This window comes from Ptiloglossa arizonensis, chromosome 5 (assembly GCF_051014685.1).
Source record: "Ptiloglossa arizonensis isolate GNS036 chromosome 5, iyPtiAriz1_principal, whole genome shotgun sequence".
Taxonomy (NCBI): domain Eukaryota; kingdom Metazoa; phylum Arthropoda; class Insecta; order Hymenoptera; family Colletidae; genus Ptiloglossa; species Ptiloglossa arizonensis.
In genome coordinates, this window is record NC_135052.1 from 3,971,239 (window position 1) to 3,996,845 (window position 25,607).

Sequence of the window (25,607 nt, forward strand, 5' to 3'; positions counted from 1 at the left end):
GGAAGGAATAATGGTCGAACCGACGCTTGAAACTTTAATAACTTTCTTTGTCTTATAATTTAATTTCGTATAAAGAAAAGGAGACAAGGGTGGTAATAAATTTGATTGTTACAAAAGCAATTAATTCTCGCCATATTTAGCTTTAATTCCTATACCTAACAACGCTGTAAATGTATTCCAATTTGAATCGATAACGTTGAAAATGACACGAAAATGGTAAAGAGTTCTATAACTCACCTACGACGCAACTTACAAAAAATGAAATATCTACATATTCTATATCTCGTACCATATTCCCCTCAAACAAAACAAATTTATGTACTCCGAATTAATCTACAAATGATTTGTTTGTCCATAAAAATACAAAAAATTTAACTGCTTGTTTTAAAAACGTAGCTTCGAATTTTCAAATGATAAAATCTCCTATAAAAGATTTTGTAATTTTTCTTGCCACAAGACATTTGCATACTTCAGTTTATCCTATAAATGACTGTATTTTAAAATAATTTGAAACAAATTTGTTTGAATCATAATGAAACTACAAACCTTCGCTCCGAAGGATAATTATTTTTATTTATTATTATATTTGAAATTAAATACAATCCTTATAAAACATAGTATTATATTATATTCAGAAGATAGATAAATTATCCTAATGCGATGTACAGTATTTATTCGTTAAAAGCTCAGTTTGGTTTACATGTAGGATCTCCACACTCTTCCTACCATTTTTTATTCATTTTTGCTCTTAGAAGGTGAAAGCGAGATGGAATGTGAACAAGTCATAGAAACGATAAGAAACAAAGAAAGCAATGATATTTTGTCTCGTTCCATCTGTCGAACGCTTGATACCCTGTTTATGTACAATACTTCGTCTGTTTCACGCCGTTCTTTGTTCGCTATCAATCCCTGTTACTCACTCTCATTTAATCAAATTTTTGTTTTCGATAAGAACGAAATGAGAAACGACCGCTCAATGATCGCGTCTTCTACACCTAACGAATAAATATTGTACATACTTATTTTTAAATTCATATCAACCAGGTACTGCGTGAAAATACGTATACATAGTAAAACTCTTTATAATATACAAAGCTTTTCATAAAATATAAACATATGCCTTATTTGAGCCTATTCCTGAATTATATTTTGATACTCGAATATTAAAGTGGAATATCAAAATTATAAGATTGATCTACAAATTTCCCATAAAAAAAAATACAAATCCAATTAGATTATCATTAATTATTCTTTTATCAAACCAATGATAAGCTTTATAAAAATGGACTCTTTCGTGACTGATGAATACCAGTAGGCTTGCATTCGCGTCAATGTAAGTATTTTAAACAGATCCTATAACGGTAAACAGCTATAAATACGGCACATATTTATATGAACTTTTCTCATTGTTTTTGTATCCCCCATACATTGCTGAAATAAGTCCTATATATTATGAAAAACATCCTATATGCATAAGAATGTTTCGAAATTGTAAATTTAAATCCAAGTATACATTATAAGCAAGTCATTGTAAAGAATAAAATGAATAGAAATCTATTCAAAAGTTTTTCTACTTAAATTATACTTATATCGCTATAAGTTTTGATATTTTTTTATAAATACTGTAAACCTTATAACTAGATACATAGGAGATTAGGAATTGAAATTACGAATCTCTATGATGCAATAAAGAAAAATTATAATTGTGTAAACATTATTTTTAAAAGCTGACTTTACCCCGGATCTTAAAGAAGCCTAATCCATTTCTATTGTGTACTAAAGCACCTAGACCAAAATAGTTTTCTATTATAATAGATCCAGTTCTTATGACACATTCCGATGACAATAAACGTATAATTGTTGAATGTAAACCATCGACATCAAATTTTGCTTTATCTACTTCTGATCCTACAAGAGATATAATGACATGTATGTTTGTTTGGTAATGTATCTGTACAATTAAAAGTAAACATAAGAAATAAATTTACCTTTGTACCAAAATAATGGATGACTAGTATACGTAAGCCATGGTATATCTTTTGCAAATGGATTCCACTTTTTACTCAATGGCAATGGAGTACCCTTATTCCACATCAATCTTATTCCAGATAAGTATCTTTTCCTAAAGAATTATTTTAATTCAATATGAAAAGAAATATGAATTATCAGAACCTTTCGAATACCATATCCCAAAAAAATTAACATTTTCAAAAAGAATACTGTTAGCTACTAAAGCAATAGTCTGTAAGCATAAGTGTACAACTTTACATTTCTCTGGAAAACTACAATTACGTCAAGATTGACTTAAGTTTAATTAAAACAAAAGTTTTAGACTAAAGAAATAAATATTTGTGCATTCTATAAAAGAAAAAATATAGTTTTTAGGTCAGGTATATATTTGTTACACAACTAATACTGTTACAATCAGGCAACTAATAAATGCAAAGCAATTCTGTAAAGTAAGAAGGGTACCAACTCTATGTAAGAGTTTAATGTACCTAGAATCAAATTGTGTAAGACCGGTACAAGAGGTAAGAGAAGACCACTCTTGACGAACTGCACAATGAAATATTGATGACACACCCTCTGCCAAACCACTTAATCGTCTAAAAATTGTTAAATGTATATGTTCATAAATTCATAAAACTACACTTTGTGTTCCTGTTGTATCAAACCATTAGCTAATTTCACAGTTTGTAATTTAATTGTGATATATTATTTTCAAACAAGGTGTAAAACTTACGGAGCTAAAGATGAAGATGGATAGATCAGTTCACCCGAAATTAATGTATCAATTTGAGATAAAGGTACTCGATTATATTCGAGTATTTTTAAGGAAATAAAGTCATATTTTATCGAATAAATAGCTTTTTTGGTGAGCACTACAAGTCTTTCCTTCTCAATATCCCACAAGCTTATTCTGCAAACATTATTTTCAAATTTTTATTGCAATATTATATAATAATATATTAAAATTTATATATGTAGAGATGACTCCTCACTCGGTCAAAAGCCAGTTTCCAACTATATCTTTCTCTTCTTCATTTATTAAACTATCTTGACAATCTTTTAGAGCTCTTTCTACAACTTCGTTTCTATCCGTAAAAAAGGAATGTATATCTATATGTTTAAAAGGAATATTGGAAATGTTCATTGATGTTCGAACTTGATTGGAAGCATTGTCTTGGTTCTCCATGTTCCTTCTCGTAGCACTGATTCCTTATAAGTATTAAAAACATACTTTTACAATAGTATTATATTTAAAAGGAAATTCAAAATGATTTTAAAAATATCTGAGAGGATGCAAAAGTTACAAACAAGAAATATATATGAACAACAATGTTAAATGCTTCTTAATGGTTCACATAATTGTATGTAATATTTATATAGCCCAGTAACTAAGTGACAGTAAACTTACCACTAGAAACGGAACACAAATTATTGAATTCATTCCCGTCAAGGTCCTTGGTAATCTCTAGTGTTGTTGTTTCAAAATTTCCCGCTGGCCCCTCATCAAAATATGTTTCGTCCATTATTTCAGGTTATCGTTTTTCCGAATACCTCAAAAATCCAACTACACAACGTAATGCGTCGATTATTCGAAAGATGCGTCACAGCCAATATATTCTACAAAAATTAATTTCTATCGTCAAGAATTTGTCACACGTATCCAATGCGGATCAGGAGCTAGACGTTTCAAGTAATCTTGAAAGGCGCCATGCTTCTAGAACACAAATTTATCACTGATAACAAGTTATCGACTAATATCGCACGGTTTTGTTCACCTTGATTTTGAAAAATGATAGTAATATAAAAAATCATATCTCATATAATGCTATATTAAAACTCAATAATAAATGAAATGAAAATGTATCGAACAAAAATAGAAGGATTTCTTTATTAAATTATATCGACAGCGTGAAAATTTTGGGATGTAACAAATCTAAACAATTATTGTATACAATGGATTATTATACACATCATCAACACGTTGATACTTAATTAATTTATATACAGCGTTATTCACCGGATACCATAAGTTCATTCTATGATATAAATATACATACTGAACTTATACTGTACAAAACATCAGCCTTATAAAGAGTATTTAAATAGAGCTGATATTCCTAGTCATACAGTATCTCTTTAAGTTTTAAGTTACTGCTTTTACACATACAACTGTTACAAGAAAAATGTACAATTGATGTCATTGCTTTTCACACAACTTAATATTTAATACCATAAAAAATAATTTGTTCAAATCGAAATAGTTAGCAAAATAACAAACTCGTTAATAGAAAATGAATATTATCCCTATCCTATGTAAAAACTTTGGTTTTTATTATTTTTTTTTTATGTAGCATCGATTTAAGTAGATTACATTTCCTTAAATAAATATTTTACACATTGTACGTATACATATATACACTATTAAAAAGTTTCTCACGCTTTTTAGGAGACCTCTCCTTGTTTCAAAACCAGTATCAAAAGTATACATGTGCTAACTGTGCGACAATCAAATGTTCTCATATTTTCTTCAAAGTGTATTGTCAAACTGATATATTCTGTTACACTGGAGACTTTCACACGCTCGTTATAGACGATGGTGCCTTGCATCAGTCTTATCGTCAACTTAGTTTAAGCGTAGTAAGGCATCATTATATGCATTCTTAAAAAACAAAAAGAAAACAGAAACCAAAGAACTGACTAGCATAAGAAATATATATGGTACATTAAAATCAAAGTATAAAATATCAGTGCGCCATCATTTGCAACTATTTGTAGTACTGAACGTCATCTAACATATTGTCCGACGAAGAAAGAGTCAAACTACGTTCCTCGTGCATTCCCTTGGCATAATTAATTTGTTGCGATACCTATAAAATATTAAGCATTTAAAATTACCGCTTTAGTATAATAAACGTTATATTAATACCCACTCGATTGGCCACTTCCTCGTTATCGCATCGAACTTTCGGTCGTCTCAAAAGTTCAGGACCATCTACGTTAACAGCCACTGCTGCATCCGATCTAGATATTAATTCTATATAATACAATGTTGCACCGTTATTTTCAAGCTTATGCATTGGTTGGCAATACAACAGATCTGCCAAACTGACTTCAGTCACAACCCCTTTGGTTCCGCCAGAAATAACACGGACTCTCTCATTCGATACCAGCACTTTTAAATTCTCTGTTCCACTACGCAAGCATTCATACGCTACAAACAGTTCCGTGTAGTCGTGATTATTTACGATATAGAGGAACTCTTGGCCATCTGCTTGTTGACGATTGTATGGAGGTAATAAACCAGCTGGGCCACTTGCAACACGAGGAGGCCTGTCCCGTTTTGGTATCGCACGATGAGCACTAAACATATCACAAACATATATTTTAAATTTGTATAAGATATTAGAAAAATGGATTCAGATCTCAAGAGTCCCTAAACATTTGAAAAGATTTTAAACATTGTCGGAGTTATAAACAATTTTTGTTTTTGTAATGCGAGCGATTTGTTTGATATATATTTTCTAGGTCCTAAACCTTTCTTTTGACTACCCTGTACACGTACTTACCTTCTACTTGTTTCTCGTACAGCAGTGGCAGTTTCCGTGGCAAGGTCTAGAACTCCTACAACTGGTTTGGTGATTGTCCCAACTACTCCTTTACCAAAACCAGCAAAGAAACCCTACAATTATTAATTATTAATTTTATATGATAATATAGGAACAGAAGATAGACACATTAAATACGAAGACATGTTTATAATATAATAAGTATATTTACGTACTGGAAATCCTTCATTTGCAGCACCGTCGTATGTCTGCTTAAAAATGCTTGTTACGCCTCCCAATAACCCAAAGCCAAAACCCTTCAAACCAGCTACTAAGTGATCACTGCTACCTGCGGTGTTAGCTCGAATCCTCTGTCTAGCTTCCTCGTGTCTTTCATCCATTATAACTCGTCCTATTCCATCTGACAAAGACTCTGTTACCTTAGCAGCTGAATTTGAAATACCGTGTGTGACATTCTTCACTAACGTTTTAACGCTTCCTTCATAAATTAAACCAGAAACTCCCTCGGTGACATCGTTTACGAATCCAAGAGGATTACCCAAAAAGTCTACAGATCCTAGTATTACAGCAGCTTGCCACTTTAATTCATCTTTGTAATGTTTTATAATAGAATGTATTAGAAACTGAGTACTTTCAAACGGATGTTTTTTGAGAAAAGGATCCAATTCAATTGTAGCATCTTCGAATTTGATTAAAGTTAAACCCAATTGTCTCTTTATTGCTTGAAGATGTCGAGGCAGCTTCGTGGTAGTAAGCACGCTCAATTTTATCTGATTAGGAACAATTTTTAATGCGCCAAAGTAGTATCTTTTGGCATGTGCTGCAGACACTTCAGAAATAAATCTCTGCGCTTTAAAATCGTTTTCATCTACCGGCACCTCTAATTCTGATCTCCCAGCTCCGACAAACGCAGTTAATTTCAAGATCAATTTTTCTTCTAAATGTATACAGAGTGGCTTAATGCTCACAATTACGTGTTTATATATTTCTGCATTCTGATTTTTAGATTTCAGCTTCTCAGCGGCTACATGTATCGCTGGTCTGTGTTCACTTTCCGCACGAGTAGATCGAGTCACGTATAAGACAGACGTACATTGTGCTTCGAACAATTGATTGTCAATTTGTATATCTTCTATGCTTAAGTCCAGGGTGGTATTGGCAGGAGTTTGTACAAGTTCTAATGAAATACCAGCCAATCGGGCAAACAGTAATTCTTCAACAGGCCTTCGGGAAACAATTGATAATCCCAAACCAGCTGTTAAATTAACTTTCAGTTCTAATTCTCGAGAATTTAGATTTTCTGCGTCTGTATTTATTTGAGTTGGACGGTGGCTAACAGCAATGTGTGACCAATCACGTTCTGCGAGTAAAGCGAAGGTTTTTTTCTACAAAGGGTTATGAGTAATTAATGCATAGTTTTAATGCTGTTTCTTCGATGTTTGTAAAGAATATATACCCTTTCTTTAATGTCCAATACTTGTAATACTCGTGTTGGCCCATCAGTTGTTACTCTGACAGACAAGAAACCAGATCCTGGTCGCAACTTTTGCCTTCCTACTCGTTGTTCAATCGGTGGAGGATTAGTGTGGGTTTGAGGACCCAATACTGCTTCGCTCCCTAAAAAACATAATTACAAAGTCTGCGCATAATGCATACATTAATAGAGATTAAGTGGCTGCATAAAAGACTCGCAGTTAAGATACGTATTTTATATAAAATTGTTTGTTCCATGCACTGTTCAAAGACAGCAGAGAAGTATATACTGTATATCTTGCTCTGAGTCTCTGAAATATTTAATGCGCATAACGCTAATCCAATAAAAAAAACAAGCAAAAGTTTTATTACATAATACTTATACGTAAATTTATAAGTAACTGACGGTTCTAGTGTACTCCGAATCTATACGTACACATTTGCCAACGGGCGACACTGCCGCCTAGAACATTCATTATCAATTTAAGCTTCATAATCATGATAATAATATTATACTTTCGGAAGAAAAACGGGATTGGGAACCATAAACTGTAAATTAATCAAAGAGGAATACACAGACAACGTTACACAAGTCTTTCAACTGATTTGTATCTTTACTTTTACAGCCACTTTATTCAAATTTGGTGAAACAAACCTTTGGGTTTTTTTTCTTTAACTGATATATCAAAGTAAGTAAGAAAAAATAATTGATGTGGCAATAGTAATACTCAGTAAGCGAATTAGATACATGAAAGCTTTGTTAAATGAATAAAACAAAATGGCAATGAATAGAAATTAAAAATTCATAAATAAACGTGACAAAATAAAAGGTAAAAATAGGCTTCTCTACAAAATTGTTTAAAATACGCTAAACATCGGTATGCCAAACCTTCATGTAATCCCATGAATCCATCTTTTGACTGAACGCACATATTCTTATGTACACAACATAATCGACCATCATCAGTAAACCGCCAAGTTTGCGTCGATCTCCTTCTAGGATCAGGTTTTTTCAATGCAAGTACACAGTATGTAAATGGCTGTGGTGCTGTACCTGCAATGTCTAGAACTAACACCATCTCTGGGGTTTTTGAATGTTTATCTCTGGGTGGACTAGATCCTAATTCAATAAAACAATTATTTTAGGATTAAAAGAGCAACCACAGTGATACAATTTTTCTCACTACACACCTTCATGTTGTAACTGACCATCACCGGTCATCCTCCACAACTGAGATCTGGCCCCATACTGCTTTCTTCGTAAAGCAACCCAGCCACCAGGACCAGCTTCTAAGACCAATCTTTGCGTTTCAACATCTAGAGGATCAAGACTACCCTCACACGTCCCAAGATCGCAATCAGTTTTAAAAGTTCCTAGATTCAATAATCATAACACTTGTAACAATTAAATCTCTTGACAAATATTATCAGTATCTAACACGAAAATTGGAATTACCGGTGAAAGCGATGTAAATAAAGTTTTCGTAAGTCAGTCCTCTGCCCTCTCCAAGTATATTTAAATCGTATGTAGCTGTTACACCTCCAGGTGCTGTTAATATCAAACCAGCAGACTGTATTGGTTCATCCAGTGCATACGGTACTGATGAATGAGGTCTCACAGTCCATTGTAAATTGTCGCGTACAGTGACCTATGAAAATAATCTTGAAAATGATTTCTAATTAATTCAATTAAATTGCTTAGTGAATAGAAACTGATAATAAAGTTTTTAAGATGAATTACTTGAAAAAACTGAAAAAAGTTATATAATAATTGTTGAGACAATAAGAAGCAAAGCGTGTTTTTTATTCATGTTCTATAAACAATCACCTGATTAACCACTAGGGAAACTTCTGAGAAATTGTCGACTCTTATGGGAGGTGGCATAGTATCTGCATCGGTGAACACTATAAAATACGTGCTTTCTTGCAGAACCACATCTACACGGAGAAAATGCATTTTCCCTGATGAATCCCTTATGTTAATGGTTAGCGAATAATTATCATCTAGTGTGATACCACCAGACCACATACAGCCTTTGACATCCATGATACGAACACATAACAACAAGTCTTTATCGAGACGTGGCCAATGAAATGACATATGACAATCTGACATAATTCTAATATATGTTGCCTGAGCATCTGGATGACTCTAAAAAAGATAAGGTATGATGATTGCTTCCATGCACAACAAACAATGTTACATAATTGTAATTCTTACTCACAATTGTTGTGGTAAAACATTTTTGTGCCAACTCTAACGTAAAACTTGATTTATTATGCAATTGGTATCTAGGGGACAGTGTAACTACAGTTGTGGCTCTATATTTTCCTCTTGCTGTCCGAGTAGCCACGCTAATCAAATACACTATATCAGGACGCCCATCGCGTAAGGAAATTCTAAGACGGTGTACCTACAGATATTTGAAGTTGATGAAATTTTTTTATATACTTAACACTTATACATTAATCTAATTTACAAACCTGAATTCCAGGTTGTAAATAAAAATGCTGAGACCACTGTGGTATTCCCTGAGGATGCACCGCAGTACCGACTCTCACCGATAAAGTTCTGCTAGCTTCTTCATCACTGAAAGAGAACAATAATGGTGCTACCATTCTTGCCTTTTCGTGTTCTTCAAACTGTCCAGCTGCTTCAATACCAACTCCCTCTTGCCGAAACACCAATGGCAAGCCTGTTTTATTAAGAATCCAATACGGTGCAGTAATATTAATTTGTATGGCAGAACCTTTTTCTATATTAACAGCTGCATACAGGAACAATATCTTCTCAGTGGAGTCCGTCAGTCTGAGACGAGCAGTAAAGGAACTAATATTTGGGGGCAATAACATCTATGGAAAAACATGCTTGTTATAAGTGACAGCAAAATATTAATGAAATTTAAGCATAGAGAAGCAAAAACTTATTCACTGTTCCTGGTCCAGAGTAACCATCTAGTTGTATTGTTATTTCTAGCTGCTCTTCGATATTTATTGTGTGCAAATCTGCACTACCACCAGGTAGAATTCGACCACTTTCTTTACCAACTTCAAACAATAATTCATGTGGTAATAAATTAGTCAAGGTAATCGGAGCCATCACAGTTATAGTGTGAGCTGGCAACATTTGACTTGTATCCAATGGGTAATTATCTCGCATCACTGCTACACACATCCTATAAAATTATAACAATTTATAAATCCATCAAATTATTCTACTTTAACAGCATGAAGACTTTTTAAAATATATTACCTAAATATATTATTATGATTAGCTCTACATGTAATACAATTCTCTATAACTTCTAGCGGCTTCTTTACTACTGTCCAATCTATTGTTTCTGTACAATATTGGAATAAATTATGTAAATGTATGGGTTTCAAACACATTTGCACACCAGTATGCGTTAAAGGTACCGACATAATGGATTGTGCAGGTACTTGCAAAATCCTATCACTAACAGATAGAGTCACAGGTAGATCTAAAAGAAAACATTAGAATAAGCAACTCAATTGTTAATTAGTATATTATAAGCAAGGAAACCTACATTCAAACTGATTTAAAGATTTTTCCATTTTGATCTCCACCATGTGTCTTAATTTGTTAGATATTTGTAAAGCTGATCTAACGGTTACTAATTTTCTAGCTGATCCTTCTAATTCAACTGCAAATACTATCCTAGCCTTTGTTGTTAACCTCTGAAACTTAAATCAATTATTTAGATTCAAGAATAATTAATACATTAGGATACAATTTGTTTATTCACTTGTAAATCAGTCATGTTTCCGTTTGCATGTCGAAAGTATATTCCAACACGATCTACTGTAACAGGATCTACGGGCTTCCATCCATCCACAAGAACTGTGATCTGATGTCTTCGGACTGTATGCGTAGCGTGATGCCTTAGTTTTCCTCTTCCTTCAAATGTGAATGGAACAGTGTCTCCTGGAGTGACCTCAATCCATGTACCATCCTTTTGAAATAAATTTTTTGTCTTGAAATTGTGTCCTACATCCTTGGTATCATTTGCAGTAGCAATGATAGTTTTGAACCATAATTTGCAACCTGTTTCATTTTTCAATGCAAATGGAATGAAAGGTAGTCTACGTCGGTATGCTTGTCCATTTCCTGATAGTTTATGCACATTGATATCTTTAATGGACGTTGAATAAAAATCTTGCATCCAGTTATTTTTGACTAACTCTATTAGCTCTATTAACGTTGAAGTAATGTTAACATCAACAGAGTCCTGGGAGTCAACCGACATTTGCAGTCTCGTTGAATTAAGGGAGTTAGTTAATGTTTGTTCCCACTGAATGATAGCACGCCAAGGTTCAATGAATGGTTCCCAGCCACTGAGAACTCTATTATAGTAATCAATGCTAAAAGTAGAGGATATAAGACCAGGTCCTGTGCAAACCTGTCTCAAATTAAGATCTAACAATGTGATTTCTAGCAGTGGCACATCGGCATCTCTACAATCGTCTATAATACATATTCTTGCACAGGATGTTTGTAATTCAACAGTATGAAAAACAGACTCGTTCTTCGTATTAACATTGGAATTAGGTACCGCATTTTGTGTCAACCATAAAGCTGCTTCATCTAATTGACCATTGCAGCGGTCCAATGCTGCCCTACAATCAGATTCTATAAATCCCAATGCTGTTAACTTTTGTACTTGTCTCTCAGTAGAGGTTAATACTTCATTTGAGCGCTGTTTCGCTACTAAAGTCTGTTTTGGAAGAGAACTGAGCATTCTCGAAAACATTGTTACATCGTGATAACTCAATCTCACACACAATGGCTGAAGTTGTACTTCCATACATTTGTCCTGTGTTAGGTCTAAACTAGCCCCTACAGGATCAATTATAGAGAGAGCAGTCTCTTCTTCTAGCCCTAGAATGCAGGAGAACAGTTCACAGTGAGATAAATTACAGGAGAGTGGTTTTTCTCCTTCTTGAGGGACAGACCTATATGAAAGGACAGCTGTACTCTTTAGAATCACAGCATTGGTATCACGAATTGATGTGTCTTCTACGATGACTAATTCTGAATCCGTGATATTGATTTTTAATTCAAGTGGTATCATATCTGAAGTATTATTTTCATTTTCTTGATTACTCTCTGTAGTCACTCGTATCATTCCAAGAATAGGTTCTGGTTCTGGAGAATTTAGTATCAAGAAATCTTTTACCGCTTCCCACCAATCCAGTATAGCAGTCAAACGCATACTGTGCACGAGAATAGTTGTTGCTGACATTGCCTTGCGTCTCCTGTGATGTACTTCAGCCTGTACACGGTTCTCATTATTAGAATTTCTTAAAGGCTGCAAAATACTTGTGAAAACATTGGACTGACTACTATCAGGCTCATCCTGAAATCGCATATCCGTGATCAATATCTCTTGAGATACCAAATCTATATCTTGTGACCCGTCACTTAGTGAATCCAGAGTCAGTCTAGATTTTATGAAATTAATACACGCTAGAGCTGCAATATTATGATTTGGATGTAACTTAACAGTGACGTTTACTAATTCAAGAGTTATGCATGATTTCTTCCAAATTTTTTCTCTATTATCTACATTAACTATGGAATATTCAACTGTTTGATTTAAGTCTTGTATAAATTGTCGCAAATCGTCTAAGTTTTCTCCAATATTGTAAGAGAGGAGACCTCGAATTAACATATATTGAGCAGGATCTAAAGCACAATCCATTGTTGACAATGTCCCATGTATGCTTAAGTCAGGAATTTCTCTACTAATGTATGTGTCCAAGTTTCTTTCAATACGTAACTTCAGGTGGCACATTTCTGTGAGCAAAGATGATCCAAGTTTCTTGATAAGAAAGCCACTGACCGCCAAAGTGTCTATATTTTCGTTTCGATCATCACAATTTACTCTCTTGGCTGCATAAACATCCATATTTACCAATTCCAGAAACATTATATCTAACATACACTTGTGTATCTCTTCAGAGATTGCAAATTGATTATGAGCAGTGAGTTCTCCCAAGTTCAACAATATCAATTCATCAGATCTAGAACTGACTGGCAATAAAATTACAGGTGCACCCGCATGAAGTTCTAATGATAATCTCATACTTCGTTTATTGGTATCTATAATAGCTCCAACACCAGCCCTTAAATTCGCCATGATAGTCCAAAGTTGAGAAAAGTGACCAAAAAATGCTTGAAGTTCTGCTACAAATCTCTGAGTATGTACATAATGGACTGCAGACATTTGTAGTTTTAATTGCGCGTCGTAAGGTCGTTTTTCAGTGTCTACATAACTAGAATATTGAAAATTTAGAGCTTTTCTTCCTGAGGATAAGAACCTCTCTCTGTAAAATCTACCATGTGGTGTCAGATCCAACAAGGACATAGATCCTAAGGATCCTGATACTTTTGTCTTTCCATTTGCCTTTAAAATGTGCATATTAGCATTGGACACATTGGCCTTTGCAATTTCTCTCTCTGACTGTATTAATACTAATGTTAACGATCTAACTTCTATTTCAGTTTCTGATTGTAAAGGCAGACTGTCTACCTTCTCCAACTGATCCATATCAATAGAGGTCTGATGCATGGTAACTTTAGTATTAGTTCCTGATGGTCCTGCAAATCCAAAAAAATCGAAAACCACCATCCAAGACTCCACACTTATCACCAAATCCAAACAATTAAAGTCTACAGTCACACTTTTCTGACGAAACTGATTCTTTGTCAGCTGATCAGAATCTGGTTCAGTTATCGTGATACTCATAAGTACTAAATTTTCTTCACTTGTAGATGCACCAGGCGATGGAGGTGGTGTATTCGGTGTATCCGCTAATGACACTGGTTTTCTACGCCAATGAGCAGGAATTGTGCCATACAACGTATCAGTTTCCAATCTATCGGGCAAACTTCCCCGCCCAAATTCACTCCTAAATTGCTGTATGAATGCAAAATTTGGACAAGATTTAGAAACACCAGTAGGAAGCTTCGCACGAGTTGGTGCTGAAGATTGCATCATACATCGATGTCGTGAACCAATAGGACATAACAAATCTTCCATAAGTAAAGAGCGCAGAGCAACCTGAATAGTGGATTCATTTCTTTGTAACTTCTCATATTTTGCAACAAAATCCCTCATAGATAATTCGACTAATGGTTGCTCTAGAAGACCTTGTTTTAATTCTATACTCAGAGTGGGCAATTCAAATAAAACTTTAATACAGAGATCAAATTTGTCTGAGTAATTCGGTACTTTGTTCATTACTTGTGATTTCTGAACAACTGGCACTGTAATTGGCATTGAAAACAGTCTATTTATTGTATCCAACAGTTGTTCATACTGACCTCGAGACAAAGATACTTTCAAAGGCGTCATCACGACTCCATGAACCTGAACAATTGGGTTACTCGAGAAGTCATCGAGAAAATAGCTGGGGCTTTGGGCTAATGTATTCTCTTTCTCAACTACAATTTTTAAAACAGTATCATGTAAGATTGGCTTACCAGATTCTTTGCAAGAATACATTTCTTCTGCTCTCTGAGGTAGATTACTATGAACCTGACTAAGATTGGAAGATATTTCGAGAGAGTATATATTCATGTCTCGGACTTCCAAAGTTAACTTGTGTTTGACCATAGACCCAAGATGAGGCTCATGTTGCAAAGACATAGTACCTAGATGCGCAACAAACACTTGACGGCTATGGGATGATCGGGGTATCACCAATACAGGACTATCGAGAAGTATGTCTAACTTCAAAGATAAGGTTCCTGGATTTTCCAAGTCCATAGATAAACTTGGCAAACGCCTACGTGGTGGTATTGACCAATCTTCCGCGTTAACTAAACCAATAGCCATATCTGTAGCGGCTGCACTGATCTGGCGAGCAAGATTTTTCAAATACTGTTTAAATTCATCAGCACAAGAACGTAGTTCAGAGAGTAAATGAGGAGCATGTGTGTACCATACACTGCCTATACGTATTGTTAAGTCTATTAAGGTCTCCATTCCGTCCTGCTGTTGTGTACATGATTTGGTACAACGATCTGCTGAAAATCGCAAAGCTTCTGGCTGATCAGATAAACCACTAAAATGTTCCAATGGCTGTTGAGGCGGATCTGCAATAGGATCTCTTCCAACACTGACAATCCGTTGATGTGTTTTGCCAGTCAAAGTTTGATCTAAAACTTGCAAACCTCCAAGTGATCCAGAGATTGAAGTGTTTACTGCCAATGTCGCCTGTATTCGGGCATCACACATTGTAGCAGTGGCAATTTTTTGACCTACTAAGTGATTATCATGCATTACTGCTCGCAGAAGTAAAACATTCAATCTATGAAAGTCAAAAGTTATTTCTGTTCTATTTGAAACTTTTAGCTCTACAGTTTGATTCGAAAGCGATTCGTGTCTTTCTATATTTGGCCTCATTTTTCGAGATGGAAATATCCTCCTAAAGAAACCCATCAGTTCTACTATCGTTTCTTGATTGGCGATGATGTCTAAGTTATTGAACTGTATATTAGCAACTCTCAAATTTTCTAAAGTGTCATATACCAATGTCAACTCGATGACAATTAAGGCTTCAGAGTCCATCTTGTCCAATTCAATTAATGAATTATTTCTTGGAGACTGAGGATTCTTTACTTTACTTGCCAATGTAGATAAAGCATTGGTCAGAGCGATCGGAGACGTTAATCTCCTTGGTAAAGTAGGATCAGGAGATCCTGGAGACACTGGTGAAACAGGTGATGTCGGTTCTGAGTCTCTTAAGCTTCCAGATATGCTGTCCATTCCCACATGTTTGTGACTAGCTACTAATAACTCAAAATCAGGACCAAATTCTTGAAGAGCATCAACAAGAAGTAACCCATGTACAGACAAGAAAACATTGACATCGGCTGTTCTTCTACTAAAAGCAGCTTTAACTCCAGAGACTTGCAATTCTGCCACGCTGCGACCTCTAGACTGCAGTTCAAAGGTCATTTGATCAATAATAAATTGAACCATCACTGCGTGACTTATAGATTTGTCCATATTGTCTTCTTTCTTTGGGCTTTCAGGTTCTATGTTAACCATATCAGTTTGTGAAATTTCAGTGGACTTGGAGAAACTTGAAAGTAATGTATACATCAATCTAATTGCCTCAACCTTTTGCTCATTAACATGTACCACTAATCTTGGCAGATTTCCTGATACTGTTACAGATGGAAAGTTTGGATCCGACGTAGAAAAAACACGTCTTTCAATTTGTAATGATATGTTGAAACGTTCCAAAACATGTAAACTGGACATTCCTCTGGTTCGTACGTGTTTCCAGTTATCTTTTACTTTTCCTACTAAAATTTGCAAATCAACCAAATCAATAGAGTAATGATCGTACAATTTTTGGTGCAATGCTGTTTCAGATATAGTTTGTAAATCTTGAACAGAACCATTTTCTTGACTTCCGGGTGGAGTTGAACAAGGTGTCTCAAATCTTTCTTCCTCGTCATCGCTATTTGTCTCTGAACCTAACCTTATGACCACTTCATTATTTTGTACATAGTTAGATAAATGAAGTTTACCAAAATCAACCACTACGACTGCAGCATTAGAGTCTGTAAAATTTTCAACCAACAAAATTTGGGGCGCTGATATATTGAACTGCAGGTCCCAAGAAGAACGGTACACTAAGTCTCCTTCCAAAATCTGTTCCCAATTTTTGATAAGTTGCCTTCGTGTTCTACGCTTCATTGCTTGAAATCTTTGATTGGATGATGATCTGTGTGGCTTGTACATAAAATCTATAAGCCAGTATATTACAGTGGGATTATACACTATATCCAGCGATTTTGAATTCACGTGTAAGGAATGATCAGCATTCAAGTGTAATGGTCGCTTTTCGTAAGTCATCTCAAACAAATGCTGGGGCAATTGACTCGTTAACTTCTCCGTAGAACTACGTGCCCGAGACGTTGCAAAGGATACTACTTGGGGTTGTACCAAAATTGGAAAGGTTGAATTTTCCGTAAGATAGTCGTGCAAATACAATGCTCCTAAACTAATAAAAAATTTATGAGATCCAGACCTAGGTCTTGAATCGTAACTTAAATTTACTCGTTCGAATTGCAGCTCTATTACAGTTTTGGTATTTTCATTGTTGTTTTTTGTTGTACACAAAGAAACAGCGCCCTTTGATAACATGAAATTAAATTGTCCAAATACAGTATCGCGACGCAACAACGTATCATCGTCTATAGTATCTGCCAAAACATCCAGAAGCTCTCCATCAAAAGTGGAAGATGTACCCTGAGTATGTGTGTTTGGTGTTTTCGAATACCATCCCCACCACTGTGGAAACCATTGTTCAAGGATTCCACGAAGTTGTGGTGCATTGGCATTTGAGTTTTGAACAGGTTTTGGTGGCCTTGCTCTTTGCATTCCTATTTCTCTTAATACCCTAAGTTCATCAAAACTTCTCTCCTGTTCCACCTTTTCCTTTAACTGTTTAATATCTGTAGATAAAGTACTAGTTGGTGTTCCTACAAAATAATATTGTTTAATAACAAGAAATCACAAAACAGAAAGACTATATAATTTTTAATTAAATACCTAGTAATTTAGCATAAGTCTCGACATACAAGATATTTTCTTTGCCTCTTTGAAGCATTTCTGCCCAGCATAGTTTAGATTTAAGAGCTTCTGTACCAATGTGACATCGTGCTGCATACTTCCACCATTCCTTAGGTGCTGTAGATACACTAACTGTTGGACGACAGCGTCTCTGTTGCTTACAGCGATCTATATCTTTTAAACCTTTTATGCACATAACTATTTGTTCATATTGTACCTAATAAAAAAATTATTAATACTCCGTATTAATACATACACATTAATTTAACAACTTACATCTGTAAGATATAATGGAACATCATCCAAAAGAAGATCTACAATAATTCTTGGTTTACTTATAGATCTTAATGGTCGTTCGGATCTATCTCTTTTAATATGTGCTCTTGCACTAACAGGTGATAAAATGTGTTTTTTTATTATGTTCTTTGGCTCGCTCATAGCAATCTAACAAGAAAATGAGTATTACTAAAGAAACTTGTCATCAATTTATTTTAAAATATTATTCAAGTAGTTTATATAAAAATAAATATATACAGCTAAATCACCGAGATTGAAAGAACCAAAAAACTCGTCTGATTTTAAATGATTCCAGTACACAGAAAGTCTATCAAGTTCCATAAGTTTAAAAGAAGCATCTGTAAGATTCCATGAAGTTGAACCAGGTATCCAACTAGCATCGCAACTTTGAGCAGTTAAAGCTCCTATAGTTATACCAAGTGCAATTCCATTATCTATAAAGTAAAACCATTTTTCACCTGTATTATTAGTAACACAATTTTCATATTCAATTAAGTAAACTTATTCTTTTACCATCTGACAATGTTAACCCATCTTCATATCTTATGTGGACATCTTTAATATTAAGTTGCAAATTCTCAATGATATTTGTTACTAAGGAGGTGCCATAATTTACCCAAGAACTGTAACTGGTAGCGTAATAACCAGGATCAAGTTCTGTATTTGCTCTCCACCTAGCTTCTAAAGAATCTAATCGACTTAATTTATACTCTAGAATTGCCTGTTCCTCTGTTTCATTATCAAACTGTAAATTTAACACTTAAAGGTAAATACATAGAATAGCAAATAATATAAAAGAATTATAATATATGTACCTCGCTTAAACTTATTGGTCCTGCCACTAAATAAAGTTGTTCTATGACTATGACCCATGATGCTGTTCTTATTTGACGTACCGGTACTTGCAACCTGACTTTACCAATAAAACCTGCTTTTATTTCAATCGGTAATCCAATATGACGTAAAGCTTCCTTTTTTAAAGGCAAATTTTCTAGTTCAACTTCCCCTGATAGAGAATATATGATTTTAAACATGAATATTAATTCTAAGAGGAACTTAATATTACAAGCAATTTATGTCTGATAAAGATCGGTCTTAAAGTCCATTCTGATAAAGTATACAACAAGTTACAATATAATAGATGACAAATCATAAAGACTTGAACAAAATTATAACAATATTATCAACAAACAAATGCTGTCAATAACATATACTAGTACAAATTCATTCGCAAAGTCATACAAATATAATTCAATACAGAAACATAACCTTACCTGATAATAAAGCAATGCTTAATTGGTCTGTATTCAGATTTTCGACATACTTTCCGAGGTAATTATTCAACACCCAGGCTACGAGTCCTTCCAACATTTTGAAAAATTGGGTAATTCCTTAACAACTATAAAAACGAGCGTACAAACAAAAGTAGGCATAAATAAACTGCTTAGGTTAGATTCTCCAAGTTTTATTCAATTTTTCGAAATTCACGAAGTAACAGCTTTCATAAACTGTACTAACGACAAGATAGAATTATATTTAAATAAAATGACCATTTTTTATGTTCATTGATTATTGCATTCAAAGTGAAAACTTTGAAACTCTCTGCTAACACTGGAAGTCATATCAAACGATTCATTGATCACACACCGCCGGTTCGAACTGTTACACACTGGTTCGACATTGCCGATGGAACTTCCAAATTTATGATTTCTTTACTGAAACGTAGTTTTTCTGTTTTAATTTTTATATAGCGTAAGACTTTAATTTAACTGTAGCCTACGTAGATATATTGTCATATGTATTATTATTAGACTGTCGAGGTAATGCGTTCATGATCATCCATTAAATATTTTTTAAATTTTGAAAAATCGAAAAAAGTCGCAAATTATACAATAAAAAAAGAAAAATTTGTTTCTTATTTTTCCAATTATACGAACAATTCGAATCTAGCCATTTCATGCAATTCAGGTTTGTGTAAAGTATACAAACGATATATTTTTACTGACCAATGAAAAAGTTCTTTTTAAAAATCTCACGCATTGATCGTTGGATTACACATTCAATAAATTGAATTAATACAATTATTTACATTTCTTTGTTTCCATTTATTATAGTAATCATAAAAATATTCTTCAAAGATACCTAACATTGTACAAAAAAAATTTGAATAGTTTGTGCAGACAGATTGTGCACATACTCATACTTTTTATATTTAAACAAGTTGTACCTCTCAATTTTCAACATTTCATTAAGTAAATATAAAGATTTTATTACATACACATCCGTGTGTCATAAATCCTTACCACTTTGTTAATATCTAATTAACATTTTCTTCTTCTCTTCAAAGTACATATTATGAAAGTGACATACTATATTTGTTTTAATTGATTGTAAACTTTTATAATCATAAAATATTTATTCAGTCTTTGGTTTCATGCCCTCTTTGTAATATAGGAACACAAGCAAAGATAAAAATATACCACTCATCATCAAAAACTTGCATAGCTTAGCACTTATATAGTAAAGGAATGCACTTGGTATAAAACGTTCATACTGTGTGTGTTGCAAAGGATAGACCAACACTTATGTTGTACTATACAAATGAATCAGACTTATACAAGTGTAATCCACTTTAAACTGATAAAGCCCATAGATATCAGGGATTTTAAATTTTGCCTCGTAACAATTGTTTCCTATTGGTAGGAACAAGTTTTAATTGCAAATCGTTCGATTTGTAAGAAATCCATTTATTGCCTGACAGTTTTTGAATGTCAATAGAATAGATGACGTCATCCATTATGATATAAACCTCAGGCAGTTCGAATTCTCCAGCTTTATGATGATGGATAAAAGAAATACATATCGCACACTTTTCTTTGAAGACCCATTGTACGATTGTTGTTGCTACAATCTCATTTCCAAATTTCTCATATTTCTGTTTATATCCACCTATAATGTTTATTAAATACATAATTATTGTGATATTATTACAAATGAAAAAAGAATACATGCTTGAAAAAGATTAGAGACCATCCTTTCTCAAAGTTGTCCTTACCTTGAACTTTCTGAATGAGACTAATAAAAGCTTCATTGTTAAAGAAATACACGAAATCAGAAAATAGAACTCTTGTATTATTTCTAGTTTAAAAAGCTGTAATAGTGTATTCTTGACGACTGCATGCGGATAATCCTTTATAGGATTCTGTAAATTGTATAAATATGCCAACTAGATGCTGTTAATAGATGTAAAATTATAAGATTGTTTATATTAGTAATTAGTTTAATCCCCTAATAAAGTAAGGGTTGTACATTTTTGTTTCTAACAATGATAAAAGCATCTATCGACTTTAAAAATTTTGTAACTATTTTGGTATAAAATCCATTATCAGAAATATTGTAATTTGAATGATCTATGACTGCCAAGAATGCCAATATATCTGCAAATCTCATTGTGTATCATACATAATCAGTTGCTACGAGACATATCGGTTTGTGCTACGAGCCTAGAGCTTAGATTAGCAGCTTCGTACACAACACGTAAAAAAACAAAAACTCCATCTTTATCGGAAGTGTCATGTGAAACCGCAACTTGTGGTTCACTTTTAGTAAACCGCAAAAATAGAACTTATAAAGTCCCTAAATAATATATAGGGACTTTAAATTTAACAAGTGAATATTGCCACTGTCGGAACTGAAAAGAAAACTATGTGTTCTTCACCGCGGAAATATTTAAGTTGCCGAGCTGTACATCTGTTCCAGGAAAAGGTCGAAAAGCATAAAAGACAGTTTACAGGTATAGAAGGAAGTAGAGTGAGAAGATAGATGAGTTCTTAATCGATTGTTTCGATAAAGGAGGATAGTTGTTGTATCGTAGTTAAATAGGTATACAGACAGCGTATTGAAACGATTTACACGGATTCGGGTGAATCCGAGGAAGATTTGTTTCTTCTTTTTAGATTCGTATTGTCAGGTTGAAGGCTGAGTATGCGCAAATAGCTTAATCGATGTTGCTTTTCTTGTTCTTCGATGGTTATTTTGTTGAGTAGAATCGGTCCGGTAAAAGCCATGAGGAAGGCACCGAGTGGTGCTGTTAGTAAAATGGTAACGACGGATATTTTGACGATGTCGAGAGCCATTTCAATTTTCTCAAAATCCTTATTGTTGTGTACGCGCTCATAGGCCAACGGTCCCAAAGCCGCCTTAAAGATTGAATCGATGAATTTCTTCCGCGTTATCGAAAGCGTTCCATGTTATCGATTCGTATGCTGGATGCAATGCAATTTAGCAATACTGCGGAACAAGTACCTGTAGTGTGCCTTTCGGTAACCAAGCCACAACAACGAACAGTCGTTCCTTCCACGTGAACGAGGTCCGCAGAGTCGTTGCATAGGTAACAATACTTCGTGTCTGTTTTATAGAAATTTATTGTAAACAAAGCCATCAAATATCGATCCAGGAACAACTTACCATCAGCCCTATGAAAATGCACACTAGGTGAAGTGCGAATCTGTGCAAATACCAATCAGAGAAGTCGATATCAGCACCGATAACACCGTTAAAAATCGGTTGTACTACATTCCACAGGAAGTACGCCACTTGTCTAAAAACCACCGTCTAAGGATGTTAAGTTTGGAGTAAAAGATAACGGAGATCGCTGGTCTACATTTCATTTATACAGAGTCGCACTGAATAGAACACATTAGGTAGAAATACTTACGTTGAAAGATGTGGACAAGGCCCTCCAACCAGTGATGGCAATAAACGACATGACAACACTAGCAATGTACCCACCACCCGAAATAGCTAGGGTCGTCGTAACTATGGTGCACGTTAGAGCTCCAAGTACCAACTCGATCATGCGGTAAAAGGTCGCGTATTTCTAATTTATAGTGGAACAATTGATATAAATGAGAAATTAGGAGACAAAAAGCAACTGGGATGTATATTGCGCACTGGATTAATAAATCAATGCAAAAATAAACACTCACGTGACTACGATGAGGAACAAAGATGAAACAAACTCCTAAGATAATTCCTGCCAGGGTGCCCATTATAATGTCTCGGAAACCGGCTGGTATGTGAAACCACCATTCGGTAGAGTTTTTGCCTAGAATGCTCGAATTTTACTTTAGAAATTATTAAGCGGCCTGGTAGTGGCAAAAGCTCAGCAACGAGGTGTGCACTTACCATTTGCAAAAACAATCGAGTAGCAGACAACAAATATGGAAAGAATGTGCACGTCCTCAATACAAGCAGCAGTGCAAAGCAAAGTTGTCAGTCCTTTGTCTTCATCATAACCTTTTTCAGCCAGAGTTAGGATGCCATTGAGGGTCACCACTGGGGACATACAGGTGAGTAGTGCCCTTGGATAAAGAAGAATAAAGGATAAGCAAAAATAAAAGGGAAAACCATTTGCTTTTGATTACCAAACTCACCCGGTCATGAAGGCCCAGTCCCAAGAGTATAATAGAATAGCCTTGCAACATATAGCCGAAACAAACATTTCAATCGAACAGGGAACAGTGGCCAATGTTGATATAAGTATTGGATGCCTTGTTAAAGTTGTGATCGACAATTGCAATCCCGCACGTATCATGATAAAGGTCAGGCAAAACGTTCTGATTTTAGCGGTTGTAGACAGGCCAAGTTCCTGGCGAATGTTGTAGAGTCCAGTATTGCGAACAATTAAGCCGGCGAGTAACATCCCCAACATCGGGGGAAGGTTCAAATAAGGAATGTATGACAAACTCCAACCGAGAGAATATGCAAAGATTGCAAGAAAGTACAAACTAAAACCATCTTTCCATGGAAGCATTGTATCGCCTGCTATTAAGAACAAAACTGTCCAACTGAGTAACACCAGTAATGTGAACATTCCTAACCGGAACAAGTCTGCCCATGTCAACTGGAACTTGAAGTTCTTGAACACGGGATTCGTTACAATGATATTTCGTATTAGAGGATGACAGAATGTCATTTGATGGCAACAGGTTATGTCGGCAATGTCATCACTATCATCATCGTATTCTTCCATTCTTTTTCACTTTTCGAGACTTCTACTCTTTGTCTAAATAGGGACAAATATATTTGGATTCTTTCGTTTTCTTTTTTTTTCATAAAGTTAACCAGAATTTGTTCTTGGACAATGCATATTCGTATTTACAACGAATCATCGGTATCATGACACCAGCCGTTTTATTGACTCACAACTCGAATATGATAAAACCAATTATTTAGTGTACTTGGTTCCCGTTCGAGTGCGATACAGTGCATTGCTGTTTTTAAGAGAAATTCATTAACCGTTTCCCTCTTCTTTTGATTACCAAATCTATCGACGCCATTGAGGTTATCTCTTCCTTCGATTGTTTAGTCTAATACTGACAGATTCAATCGGAATAACGTCAGATTTCTTTTACAAGATAATCGTATTATTTATAAAATATGTATTATTGCATTTTAATACATTCGTACGAATGTGATTTAAATAAAATATGCAAAATATTGCTTACATGAATCAGAATGTTATAACAATCGCGTAGAGGAACAAACATTCATTGAAATCGTCGATCTTCAATAATTATTAACAATATCCTAGTATAAATGAGAACATAATATATCAATTTGTTGAAATATTCGGTTAGATCGATCAAAGGCAATCGAAGTAACTGTCATTTTGGTGGTACATATAGATTCCCCAGTTGCCGAAAATTTCATTCTCCTGGGAGCCTCCCAGGTGAATTGATGTATGCATTTTTGGCATGCATCCGTGGACTGCCATGGATACTAGTTAACCTCTTGGTAACCAGTACTGACCACTGATAGCCGATGATCAGTATTGGCGACCACTCTAATTTATTTTTTTTTCTTGACTGCTTTATTTATTTTCTTTGTTTCTATACATCTATATTATTTATTTTTTGAGACCTGTAGATTTGATAGAATTACAAATGATGTAGAGTGACATGTTTTTTATGGTTTCTACCTTTATCGACTTCTGTAGTTCAGTTCAATGTAGTTCCTTAAATTATCTTTCTTACACGAAGAGGTCGCTCGAAATCCGGTAATATTTTACAAGGTCGGTATTTCAGATTGTGCGATATCAATTCCGGTATCATTGAACCTCTTTTCTGTTATATATGCTTCTGATCTGCGAAAGAAACAAAGTCGATCCGATGTTGAGGGCGCTGCATCCACTAAAAAAGTAACTATCTACTTTATCGGTCTGCTTGATTCTAGGTGAAAATTGTGATAGGCTATTGTTTCTTACTGGGTATGGGCGAATAGTTTTTATATATACACATAAAGGAATGAAAGTATTAGCTAACAGTTCGTTTATGTCAGATGTCTGTTAAAAATACCTTATCGATAAGTCCACGAGCAAGTTCAGAGTGAAATGCTTTTTTAATATAAATTTTCTTTTCTTTTTTTAGCATAGAAATTAGTAAGCATGTTTAATTGTTAGACCCAACTAGCTTTGGAAGGTAGTTCGATCTCTTTACCGCTAGATGGCTATACCATATCATTACTCCTTTTCTTTGGAAATAAATGATCAATCTAAGGATTTTATTCATAAATAAAATTGTATCATTACGTTTTAAGTTCGTTCATTTGGGAATAAATTTTGTTACGCATAAACAATACTTTT

At 34.5% G+C, this 25,607-nt stretch overlaps 4 protein-coding genes across 10 annotated transcripts; all 4 read right to left on the minus strand.

The window, feature by feature from the left end:
• Window positions 1-547: 547 nt before the first annotated feature.
• LOC143146780 (tumor protein p63-regulated gene 1-like protein) lies at window positions 548-3,725 on the minus strand. Of its 2 annotated transcripts, XM_076311398.1 has the most exons (6): window positions 3,419-3,725; window positions 3,003-3,219; window positions 2,744-2,920; window positions 2,499-2,606; window positions 1,989-2,122; window positions 548-1,908 (listed from the first exon to the last, which is right to left on the minus strand). In XM_076311398.1, exons 1-6 carry the CDS (start codon window positions 3,531-3,533, stop codon window positions 1,721-1,723), a joined length of 939 nt encoding a protein of 312 aa, XP_076167513.1. In that variant the 5' UTR covers window positions 3,534-3,725; the 3' UTR covers window positions 548-1,720. The 2 variants fall into 2 exon arrangements, with proteins under 2 accessions (XP_076167513.1, XP_076167514.1); XM_076311399.1 differs by lacking the exon at window positions 2,499-2,606.
• Window positions 3,726-3,884: 159 nt separating this feature from the next.
• On the minus strand, window positions 3,885-19,687 carry Vps13d (vacuolar protein sorting 13D). Of its 5 annotated transcripts, none has more exons than XM_076311402.1 (22): window positions 19,237-19,687; window positions 18,778-18,968; window positions 18,476-18,707; window positions 18,200-18,396; window positions 17,942-18,109; window positions 17,645-17,882; window positions 10,817-17,574; window positions 10,598-10,748; window positions 10,303-10,531; window positions 9,982-10,225; window positions 9,534-9,902; window positions 9,275-9,463; window positions 8,878-9,201; window positions 8,506-8,698; window positions 8,241-8,423; window positions 7,939-8,169; window positions 7,486-7,512; window positions 7,033-7,193; window positions 5,792-6,961; window positions 5,577-5,689; window positions 4,941-5,370; window positions 3,885-4,877 (listed from the first exon to the last, which is right to left on the minus strand). In XM_076311402.1, the coding sequence occupies exons 1-22, from the start codon at window positions 19,331-19,333 to the stop codon at window positions 4,776-4,778; spliced, it is 11,997 nt and encodes a 3,998-aa protein (XP_076167517.1). In that variant the 5' UTR covers window positions 19,334-19,687; the 3' UTR covers window positions 3,885-4,775. The 5 variants fall into 5 exon arrangements, with proteins under 5 accessions (XP_076167517.1, XP_076167516.1, XP_076167519.1 ...); XM_076311401.1 differs by having other exon boundaries at window positions 10,598-10,754; XM_076311404.1 differs by lacking the exon at window positions 8,878-9,201 and having other exon boundaries at window positions 10,598-10,754.
• A 376-nt stretch (window positions 19,688-20,063) lies between these two features.
• On the minus strand, window positions 20,064-24,828 carry LOC143147231 (sodium/hydrogen exchanger 9B1). Of its 2 annotated transcripts, XM_076312317.1 has the most exons (9): window positions 24,472-24,828; window positions 23,398-24,339; window positions 23,150-23,325; window positions 22,951-23,069; window positions 22,680-22,841; window positions 22,430-22,576; window positions 22,268-22,369; window positions 21,018-22,161; window positions 20,064-20,911 (listed from the first exon to the last, which is right to left on the minus strand). In XM_076312317.1, exons 2-8 carry the CDS (start codon window positions 23,994-23,996, stop codon window positions 21,871-21,873), a joined length of 1,596 nt encoding a protein of 531 aa, XP_076168432.1. In that variant the 5' UTR covers window positions 23,997-24,339; window positions 24,472-24,828; the 3' UTR covers window positions 20,064-20,911; window positions 21,018-21,870. The 2 variants fall into 2 exon arrangements, with proteins under 2 accessions (XP_076168432.1, XP_076168431.1); XM_076312316.1 differs by having other exon boundaries at window positions 23,398-24,828.
• On the minus strand, window positions 20,546-20,995 carry LOC143147415 (dolichyl-diphosphooligosaccharide--protein glycosyltransferase 48 kDa subunit-like). The gene is made up of 3 exons (XM_076312662.1): window positions 20,971-20,995; window positions 20,717-20,911; window positions 20,546-20,655 (listed from the first exon to the last, which is right to left on the minus strand). Exons 1-3 carry the CDS (start codon window positions 20,993-20,995, stop codon window positions 20,546-20,548), a joined length of 330 nt encoding a protein of 109 aa, XP_076168777.1.
• Window positions 24,829-25,607: the final 779 nt, after the last annotated feature.

Bases quoted from the DNA above. Each gene is read 5' to 3' on its own strand.
- LOC143146780 (XM_076311398.1), bottom strand. From the start codon at position 3,533: ATGGACGAAACATATTTTGATGAGGGGCCAGCGGGAAATTTTGAAACA. The intron at 3,220-3,418 runs GTAAGTTTACTG...AATACTTATAAG, and splicing joins TTTGTGTTCCGTTTCTAGTG to GAATCAGTGCTACGAGAAGG. The intron at 2,123-2,498 runs GTACATTAAACT...ATAATTCTTTAG, and splicing joins CTTACACAATTTGATTCTAG to GAAAAGATACTTATCTGGAA.
- Vps13d (XM_076311401.1), bottom strand. From the start codon at position 19,333: ATGTTGGAAGGACTCGTAGCCTGGGTGTTGAATAATTACCTCGGAAAG. The intron at 18,708-18,777 runs GTACATATATTA...TTAAATTTACAG, and splicing joins GACCAATAAGTTTAAGCGAG to TTTGATAATGAAACAGAGGA. The intron at 18,397-18,475 runs GTAAAAGAATAA...TTTACTTTATAG, and splicing joins TGGGTTAACATTGTCAGATG to ATAATGGAATTGCACTTGGT.
- LOC143147415 (XM_076312662.1), bottom strand. From the start codon at position 20,995: ATGGTCTCTAATCTTTTTCAAGCAT. The intron at 20,912-20,970 runs GTATTCTTTTTT...TAAACATTATAG, and splicing joins CTCTAATCTTTTTCAAGCAT to GTGGATATAAACAGAAATAT. The intron at 20,656-20,716 runs GCAATAAATGGA...TCCTACCAATAG, and splicing joins TGACATTCAAAAACTGTCAG to GAAACAATTGTTACGAGGCA.
- LOC143147231 (XM_076312317.1), bottom strand. From the start codon at position 23,996: ATGGAAGAATACGATGATGATAGTGATGACATTGCCGACATAACCTGT. The intron at 22,577-22,679 runs GTAAGTATTTCT...TAACATCCTTAG, and splicing joins CCTTGTCCACATCTTTCAAC to ACGGTGGTTTTTAGACAAGT. The intron at 22,370-22,429 runs GTAAGTTGTTCC...TCTATAAAACAG, and splicing joins GCATTTTCATAGGGCTGATG to ACACGAAGTATTGTTACCTA.